At 29.0% G+C, this 10,892-nt stretch overlaps 1 protein-coding gene across 3 annotated transcripts in view; it reads right to left on the reverse strand.

The window, feature by feature from the left end:
* The window catches only part of LOC129941968 (sodium-dependent nutrient amino acid transporter 1), a 28,428-nt gene extending 18,481 nt beyond the window's left edge, over positions 1-9,947 (reverse strand). The window contains exon 1 of one of the 3 annotated variants that reach the window (XM_056050753.1): positions 9,764-9,947. In XM_056050753.1, coding sequence (XP_055906728.1) covers positions 9,764-9,782 — 19 coding nt within the window. In that variant the 5' untranslated portion in view covers positions 9,783-9,947. The other 2 variants (XM_056050755.1, XM_056050754.1) reach the window with 2 other exon arrangements.
* Positions 9,948-10,892: the final 945 nt, after the last annotated feature.

Raw genomic sequence — 10,892 nt, forward strand, 5'->3', positions numbered from 1 at the left:
TAAGAGCTATTTTTTGCATATATTGTTGTTTTTATAGAGGCATACGTTTCTGTAAGTATTATTCGCCTGCCGATAAAGATATTTCAAGGCTGAGTTGTTAGTTTTCCTAAAGAGTTGTTTTAAAAATAACCTTCCAGAGTTCTAATTTAACATCACTATTCCTTTTTTTTGACAGTTTTCAGTGCTTGTCTTTAAATAAGTTTAAGAGAACTCTATGGTCAAGAATGTATTTTAAAATATTTATCTACAAAAAATTTCTACATTTCCTTTTCAGAAGACATCACGCCAAGATTGTTATCTACCTGTATTTAAGAAAAAGTGAACATCAGAGACATTATATACCGTTATTTTCTTCTATTTTCAAAAATACACCTACATCCTCATATCTTTCATATGTGCATGATTTGTGATATCACCTTCTCGAAACAAAAATTGATCATTATCTTTAAAATGAACAAGTTGGTATGAGTATAATTTAATGTAAGGACGGATATGAAACCGTAAACAACTAAATCTAGTCAAAGCAAATATACACGACAATTTATTCCCAAAATCGATTCAATAATTTAGTTCATCGTGATGTGGATTTCGATAAATTTTAAAACTATAACAAAAAAGACTCAATGCTCTTCATTTAAACCTTTGTGATCCATATAAAAACATATAGAAATAGAAATGTGTCGTTACACAATTTTCCTTCGGGAAAGATAACCTAGCTAACCAGTTAGTTATTGTTTGATTGTCACTTCTTGACGGACCTTATTGCCATTAGTTTTTCTTTAACTTGTTCTTGTTCTTAAGAGCAGGTAGGTAGGTAAGGTATTTTGATATGATGCAAGGAAGATTGTCGATGGTGAAATTCAAACTACAATGACATACCGCCTATTGATCGGTTTATTCTAGTGTCGAAACAGAATCGGAATTTCAAGAGAAGAGAAGAAATTTTAATTTTTATTTTTTTTAATTAATTCATCTAGTTGAACACAACGGTTTTGCTTGAAGTTAGAGTTTTTCGGAAATCTTCGTTGCTTAGAAACATTCAAATTTTGAATGCGACACAGGTTTTTGTTAGGATTTTGCTATTTTTTGACTTTTTACCCATGGCGTTATGGTTAGTGCGTAGAATAGTCAAGAGTTCTGAATACAATCCCTTTCTGTGCATCTTAAAAATAAAGTTTTCTTCATGGGTACATGCACTGCACAGTCCTTTCTCAAATTATCAGTTCGTGTTCTATTTCTTAAATTGCTTAAACAGGAATAGTTGAAAGTTTTAAGTCTTCACGATCTGTAGCTCGTTAAAAAATGTATTGTATGTATTTAATTGAACTCAAATAATTGTCCATTATCTACGTCAATATCCCAAATTCCAAAAGCTATCACTTCAACATTTAATTACATTTCATTTAACCTAGTTTAAGTTTCATTTTTTAACTGTTTAAAATGAACTTTAAATTGTTTAAAGGATCTTTATGTGATAATTGAATCTTAAGTTTTTAATTGCATTTTTGAAGTTTGTAAAATAGAGCGCTTAATTTAACATTTAAAATATAAAAATTGGTAATTAGGATTTTTAGATGTTTTTTTGTATACTAAATAATTCGAAGTTCTAATGCAGATACGCATAATTTCACATATCGCCATCGGTTGTGTCAACGTAAGCCTAAAAATTTGCCGATTTTGTTTAAAAATCATTATTGAAATGAGCAATTTTTACCACTTTTTAACTTTTTTTTAATACCGCTTAAAATATTAAAACTGTTTTTACTATTCCCAAAATTATTTTCTATTTAATTTGTTTTTTAGTTTGTTTAGTTTTTAGTTTTTGAATTTCGAAAATTGATACATTTTTGAAGAACGCGACAATTTTTGGCAATGATTCCTTTTAAAATAGCCATACAATAACATTTAATAAAGCAAAAAGCTTGAGAGTGAACATTGTTGTTATAGAAAAGAACAATGCAAACAGTTGTTTGGTTCCAATGCTTGAGTGGTCAATATTTTTTTTAAAATGCCCATTTTACTGCACATATTTGAAAATATATGTCCAAATTAACTAAACCAAACCATTCTATTGTTGAAAATTGTTTTCAATTTAATTGTCACTTAAAAACGAAAATTAATGATATTTAAAGTTTTATCAATTTTGAGTTGATGGTTTTTCCTAGATATTTTGTTTTTCTAACCGAAATGGGAAACCAAATATGATTTTATTTAAAAAAAAGAGGCTGGGATACGACCCACGCTGATAACTTCCCATCCCGTCTGTCTATTTGTCTTGCTTAAAAGTTTGTAGGTTGTCGTGTTGGGTTAAAAACTTGTTAGTGGAATTATTCTTACAACTTTTAAATTACCAACACTATTTTTTATATAAAGAAATAGTTTAGTTTGAAAATCTAGTTTTGTTAAATAGATTTTTAGTCGAAAAATTTTGTTAACTAATTTTAGTAGAATTTGTTTAATTTTTACAAATTGGATTAATTAAATTAATTTGAGAGATATCAAGAACCGAATATCAATTTTTACCAAGTCGTAAGTAAATTTTTATCAAGTTTTAGTATTGTTTTTTGTTAGCTTTTTTTTTTGTAAAAAATATATTATCCTCAAAATTTAACTGAGTGTTGACAACAATATTTTTTTTTAAATATAAAAGTAGTTTAAAGTCAACATCTCAAAGTTTTGAAAAGATATTTGAGTCGAAAATAAATTTTTACCAACTTTTGTTAAAATTTCTTTTAAGTTTTTATATTTTGTAAAAAAACTGACATTTCAATTTTTCTCAAATTTTTTCCGAATGTTGAAAACAATATTTTGTATAAGTTAAAATTAGTTGAATGAAAGAATATCAAATTTTTGAAAAGATATGTGAGTCGAAAATCAATTTTTTCGAACTTTTGTTAAATATTCTTTTAAGTTTTATTTTATTTTTTATGTTTAAAAGATAAAAGTAATTTAATTCCAATATCTCAGACTTTTGAAAAGATATTTGAGTTGAAAATAATATTTGTACAAACTTTTGTTAAGATTTTTATTTTTTGTAAGAAAATTGTCAATTCGATTTTTTTCAAATTTTTCCAGAATGTTGAAAACAATATTTTTTATAATTGAAAATTAGTTGGAAACCATAATCTCAAATTTTTGAAAAGATATTTGAGTGTAATATCAATTTTTACCAATTTTAAGTAATGTTTTTTTAGGTTTTTATTTTTTGTAAAAAAACTGTCAATTCGATTTTTCTCAACATCTTTCAGAATGCTTAAAACAATATTTCTTATAAGATAAAATAAGTTTGAAGTCTAACTTTCAAGTTTTTGAAAAGATATTTGAATCCATATTCAATTTTTACCAAATTTTGTTAATTTTTGTTCGGTTTTTAATTTTTATTAAAAAAAACTGTCAATTCAATTTTGTTCAAAATTTTACTGAATGTTAACAATAATATTTTTTGAAAGATAAAAGTAAATTAAAGCCAATATCTCAAAGTTTTGAAAAGATATTTGAGTCGAAAATCTATTTTTACCAACTTTTATTAATTTTTTTTTAGGCTTTTATTTTTTGTAAAAAAACTGTCTATTCGATTTTTCTCAAAAATTTACTGAATGTTAAAAACAATATTTCTTATAAGATAAAATAAGCTTAAAGCCTAAATTTTAAGTTTTTGAAAAGATATTTGAATCGATATTTAATTTTTACGAACTTTGAGTAATGTTTTTTTTTAGATTTTTATTTTTTATAAAAAAAACTGTCAATTCGATTTTGCTCAAAATTTTATCAGATTTCAAAAACATTATTCTCCGTTGCTCAAAATTGTTTTGGAGACGAAATCATATTTTAGTCGTAAAATTTTGGAGGTGACAAATTTTTTTTTTCAGTTTTTTTTGATTTAGAAAAAAAAAACCGTTAGATAGATTTTTTTCAAAAAATATAATTCTTTGAGATCACGTTACATTTTATTATATAAAATTTAATTCAAGTCTCTAGCGTTTTTGGTTCGTAAGATATTTAGGGTTAACCAAAATTTTCACCTTTTTTTTTAAACTGCTATGGTAAAAAAACCACCCACGCAATTTGGTTGAGAGCCCTTTCTGCATCTTTCTGCCTTATTATCTGTATAACAAAATTTATTTGAAGTCGATATCTCTTCTGGTTCTTGAGCTATGGACGACGAAAAAAACGTCGCGAACGTACGGACGTACGGACGTACAGACGTACGGACGTACGGACGTACGAACGTACGTACACACGCACGCACAGACATCTTTCTAAAAATCTTTTATTTCGACTCTAGGGACCTTGAAACGTCGAGAAATGTCAAAATTTTCAATTTGAAAAATCGGACCCATTACAATAACTTCCTATGGGAAGTTAAAAATATTTTTTGAATAGTCGACCGTTTGTTTATTTGGGACCAAATTTTTGTTTCGTTTTCCTGATTTAACTGAATTAAATCGGAATGTATTTTCTCCCAAAAATTATTTCATTTGATACTTTATTTACCACTTGTTATTAATTTAATTTTATGTTTAAAACCTAAAACCACAAACAAAGTTAAATCAAATTAGGTTTCATTTTATGATCGGTCTTTTAAACATTTGATTACATTACATTTTGTTAGTTTATTAAAAACAAAAAGCCGTTTTACTTTATTTCCTAATATTTGACTTTAAACTATTGAACTAAACTATTTGTAGATCTACATGTCTATCAAACATAATAAAGCTTAATTGTATTTTTTCATCAATAAAACAACTATCTACGGCATTTCAATTCAAGCATAGAAAAAAATATAAACAAATAATTTCACAATTTCACTACATTGCAGTCTATGTGCTTCACTGGTTTTGCAAAATTTAGCATCATAATAATCCATGCAACCATTTACCGCCTTCCATCATGTTGCCGTAACAGTTTACACGTATCCTTTTAAATTCGTTTGTATAAAATAGCAATTAAAAATATTCTCAGGAGAATTTCAACACAATATTAGGTTTTCTGAAAAAGCTAAAAAATATCCTTCGCACCTTTAATCCTTTATTTGTTTTTAAATTCACTTCACTTTGAAAATGATTTTTCAAACACACAACACTTTTCAGTTAACACCAAAAAAGAAAAGAAAATATTCTTTAAGTCCAGCTACCCGGATTGCTACCGTGTTCTCCATCAACTGATCTCGAATATCTATCGACACTGAAATTTAATCTTTTTCATTTCTTATGACTATGTTATGTTAAGAGATAGAAGATCTCAAGAATGTGCTCTAAAGCTTCGCTATTCTATACGACATCTAAGTACGTGTTCTTTATGAGGTAAATCTATGCGATGATATTGTATTATTGTTGTTATCACAAATAACATTTTTTATTTCGCTGAATAAAGAAAAAATCATTAGAATTGATGCTTGTCTCAATAGAACTAGACTAGATATTATAAAGGCTCACTCAAAATCTCAGAATCTCAAGATCTAGGTGAATCTTCTTCTTAGTTTGAGTGAGTTAGATGAGGTTTGGGGGTGGGATTTGAGTGAGTTTTGTCTATGTTTGTCTAATAAGTTTTGAAATCCAATTGATATCGGTTCTCGACTTCCTCATAGTCATAAATTTGATGTTGCACTTTGTATTCTCGTAAATAGTGGGTGCATCTCTGATCCAGGGCCGTAGCTATTTTGAAGAGACAAAACACATATAGTACAATGAATCAAAGCTTATCACAACAGAATTTGATGGACTCTGAAAGACTCAAATGAAGAAGTTTTGTAACTTACTTCAGGTTTTGGAACAATCAAAATCACAAACTATACGAACATTTATTTGCACTTCCGCATTTTAATTTTATAAAGTAGTTTGAATAAAAGTCTGGTAATAATTCATATACGTGCCTGCATCCAGTGACTTAATTGATTTACTCTCAATTCCGTTTGCAAAACTTAAAGTGATGGACTTGTTTTTGTTGGGGGTGCGTTTTTGTATGGCATTTTTGATTGCTAATCTAGGTAGTGATCAACATTGATTTGTTGCGTGTGATCGAATTGACACAGAAATCTTCTAACAATCAAATCAAATCAATGATTTGTGCAAGAATATTTATTTTTACTTGTAAGATTTTCAATTGATAGAAAATAGAGTATTTGTTTTTGTATTATTTGCGCGTTATTAGAGCATAAATTATTGTAAGTTAGTTAAATGCTTTTACAGATGAAGCATTAATAAACTAAAACCAAGACTCATGTAAAATTTTCTTTTAAGTTTAACGTTTAAGGATACACAAGTTATAGCACATAAGTTAGTTAATTAGTTGTTGGTCTTGCCAATTTTTTGTTGAGGAAATCGTTTTTGGCCAAACTGATGCACAATGTGACAATGTTCTGCTTATCTTAATGTTGATCGTGATAAATGAACTTAAAACAGTTTTTCAATTTTATTCCATTTTTCGGAAACCATGTTTTATTACTCAGCAATAAATGTCAACGGAAACATCCATATTGAATAAAAATTACATTAAATAACGTGATGGTCATATTCTTCAAAGGAAAAACAAACCAATAGCGCCAACAGCATGAAAAACAACACAGTTTAAATTTCTTACAATTTTCCCTGACTACTCGTAATAACGCATTTTCTTCTGGTTGACATAAGTTTAACTATTATTGTGATTTTTTTTCATTGAAATTGACCACACTTACTAGAAAATGAGGTAGAAATTTTAAGTTATTTTTAAAACAGAAAGTATGATCATTGTTTTAAAAGTGTGGTAACAATTGAACGTCTAAAGCCCATAGTGAACAAACTGATAGATTTAAGACCAAACAAGTCCACAATCGATTACGGCAGATTTTGCAAAAAAGCCAAGAACATCAAATCGACACCCAGCAGCTCTTCATCGATTTCTAGGCCGCATATGACAGCATCCGCAGCGACGAGCTTTATAGAGTCTTGTCGAGTCTTGTCAGTTTGTGCAGTATGACCCTGAAGAATTCGAGCTGTTTCATAAAGGTTGGAAACAGTTTAACAGAACCTTTCGATGTCAAAAAAGGCCTTAGACAAGATGATGCGCTGTCATGTGATTTTTTTTAATATCGTACTTGAAAAAATAGTGCAGAGCTCTCATGTCAACACTAGACTAACACAATTCCGACCATATGATGATGTGACATTGACGTATTTGGAAGAACTCAGCGTGATGGGGCTTTTGTGCGTATTGAGACAGAGGCTTCGTCTACTTAGGCCCTCTTAACGCAAAAAACAACACCATCGCTGAGCTCGAACGAAGAATTTCTCTTGCTAACCGCTGCTTCATTGGGCTAAGAAAGCAATTGAGTAGTTAAGTCCATTCTCGAGCTACCATGGACTTTGACAAAAGCGTTTGAAAGCACCTTGGGTCGTTTCGACGGAAAGGTTTTTGGCGTGATCTACGGTCCCGCATGCATAGAAGGAGAAGGTGGAACGACTAGCTGTGTTCGGGCTGTACAGAAACGTAGACTTAGCCAGAAGGGTAAAAAATCCAACGACTGAGATGGCGTAGAGCGCTTGAAAACCAATGCTCCAGTTTTAGAATCCACACCCACAGGACCACGCAATATAAGACGACCGTGGATCAGTGACCTCACCCAACTAGGGACCGAGCTAGATTAAGAAGTTTGTTGGGTGTGGCCTTAGTTCAAACAGGAATGTAGTGCCACCTTAAGTAAGTTATTTACAGTTAAGATTCAAATTTGTTTGGGAGTTCACACAGGAATGTAGTGCCACCTTAAGTAAGTTATTTACAGTTAAGATTCAAATTTGTTTGGGAGTAAGACTACCATAGAATTTTCGAAAAATCGATTTATAAATTTTTTAAAAATTATGTCCCAAAATATTGTAACCAGAAAAAATTTATAAGACAATCCTTAACTAAAAAATGAGTTGAGAATTGGTCATTGACGTAGTTAAACATTTGTTCAAGGGTGCAGGTTACATAATTAGTAATTTTCTAGATCCAGATAAGATTTTTTAATACCCGTGTTTTGTTGGAAAATCTATGTAGGATTTTACACAAATAACAAAAACAATATCCATAGTATGAATAACACCGATAAAAGTTGGAGGAGAATCTTACTATGGATGGGTTTTTGACATTTATACGAGTCTCGAATGGTACGATTGATATTGCATTTTTCTCTCGATGGCTGTGTTCGTTGAGTAGTTGTGCATTTGGAATTATGTATGTATTTTCCATTGGGCGAAAAAATCAATCTGTTAATGTTGATATTATTTAGTTTTGTTAATGAAAATGGAATGTAGTGCCCGTGGCATGATGGTTAGTCCGTTAGGCTGTCATACGAGGGGTATTGGGTTCGATCGCAGCATGTGCCACCTAAAGTTTTATTCACGGGTATTGCCTCTTGCGAGGAATTGACAAATTCTTCAAGAGTAATTCTTTTTTTTTAATTATTATTCGACAGATCTTCTTTCAGTTGTACCAATTTTTAAATACAAAAGTCTGGCTACTGCCGATGCGTTTTCTTTTGAATTTTCTACTATACTATTTATAGAATGCCAACAAAACATGGGTAAACAAATATTTCAAAAAATATTTCTGTTCAGAGTTAAATTCGCTTGCCTTTGTTTTTTTTTTCAAAAACTGTCACTTCCCCTAATTAAAGTTTGTTTTCATCTTTGCGCCAAATTCATAAATATTCCAAAAATAAGATTTTAATATAACGCAATCTATGAGAATGACCCTGTATTTTTGAGTAATAATATCTTAAAGCTTTTACGTTAAAGATTTTTGATATCCTGATTTGAACCAGATAAAAGAACTGATCATGAAGTCAGGTTTCCAAGATATTCGATAATAGGAAATTTAAAAATATTATAATAATTTGTATGAAGTTAAATAAAATGCGTTGATAAAAAGATTTATTTGATCAAAACTAGTTATAGAAAAGTGGTCAAACCATGATTTTTGCATACTGTACGCGCACTCAAGGGGGTATGAATACCCTTATAATGATTATACACCGTGCAAATAATTAGGAAGGGAGGATAGAATTTGAAAGGAGATACAGATGCACATTGGTTTTGAATGCCTGCACATAGTAATGAATATGAAATATTGAGTCTGGTAAAGCATTCCACATTCGGGTAGTGCGACTAAAAAAAGAATCTCTGTACTTTACAGTACGACCGAAATTGGAAATTTACTGAACCTTAATCTTTTGTAATGCTAAAAAATCTTCCTTCTTTGAAATACATCTTACCCATTATTAAATTGTACATAAAAAGTTAAATTATGTAGATTATATGATTTCCCTAAGACTATCCTGATTTTAATTATTTGTTTTTTAATGGAAAATTAAATAAATAATTTTCAAAATATACACTTAATATAGTTTCGGTATAGTTTATTATTATTTGATTTGAATTTGTTTAAATAACTATTAAAATAAGAATGATTAAGTAACATTCTCCTTTAAAAGTTTTCCTAACATTTAAATCAAAAAGTGCAGCAAAAACTTATAAGAAAAGAAAACTCTTTACTTAATATTTTAATTTGATTGATCTTAAAACATTTTTTAGAATTAAGAACAGTCCTTCATTAAAAATAGTTTACTGTCCTATATTCCCGTATTCTATCAATTAGCTGAACAGTTGTTGATAAAATACAAATTAATTAATACTACAAATTAGACTCTTCTATGCACATTGCAAAATAGTATTGATACACGATTTGATTTGAACTTAGGTGATTTATTATAGTATTTATTATAATTGTGAAATTTTATACTCACGTGAAGAAAAGCTCAGCATTTTTAAAAATAAATGTAATTTGCTGTGGAAGTGGAAGCTTGTTATTTATTTGTTACTGCTTCGTTTCACTGACATCAATTTCTTTTGTTTATATTTTAGTATGTAATTTAGTTAAAATAAAATACAATAAAACTTTACAATTATTACATTAAAAAACATAAAACATTATTTACAATAATAAATAAGAATGTCATTATTATACATTGAACTTGATCTTTGAGTACGTTCAGAAACTTTTATACTTCAGGACACATTCCACTCGAGGAAATGTTCAGAATTTTTGTTTTTATAATCGGGTTCAAGAAATCTAGCACTAATTTAAAAACAAATAAAATTTAAATTGTAATTTATTTTAGCAGTCGCTCTTTTATTCTCAATAAATTGTCAGGATTAATTTGACTAGGTCTTTGGATTGGCTTTAAGTTAAACGTTCTTGAAATAAGCTCAATTGTTTATTTAAAAAGTTGCCTAAGTGATCTGATTTTCATGTAAAATGTTAAAATAAACACGGTTAGTCATTTTTTGTTCCTTAGTTGTTGTTCTAAAAGAGTATAACGAAATAATTACGCACTTGTTCTAAATCACTTTTAACTTGTAATTTTTTTAAACTTTTTGCACACTTTTTTCAAGGATGAATAATGAACAATAGATTTGTATTCTGTTTTAACTGAAATATGACTTAAGCCTTTTACATTTAAATAAGTTATGCGGATTTAAACAAATGACTCGCAGTGTATTTTATAAGATGATAAGATCACTTTTGATTCGAAAACAAAACTGATTAAACAAGGGACATTTGTGGTGAAATATCTGTTCGGCAGCTGCCGGCCAGCTCCGCGCGTTAATTATACTAATCGTAAATCAATCACAAAAAAGGCAAATTATTATCAAATTAAAAACAAGCAAAAAACTATGCTGTTATATTTTAATTTTTTGTCGAATGAGCAAAAAAAAAATAAAAATACAAATCATAGTGCGCACCTTGCAGCAGTGGTGAAATTTCAAATACCTCTCTTTATTTTACTAGCTCTACATCTACAGGGACAGTATTGTTTGCGTAAAAATAATAATAATTTTTTGAGATTACAAATTTTGTTGCTGTTGTTATAA

Source organism: Eupeodes corollae, chromosome 1 (assembly GCF_945859685.1).
Source record: "Eupeodes corollae chromosome 1, idEupCoro1.1, whole genome shotgun sequence".
Classification (NCBI taxonomy): domain Eukaryota; kingdom Metazoa; phylum Arthropoda; class Insecta; order Diptera; family Syrphidae; genus Eupeodes; species Eupeodes corollae.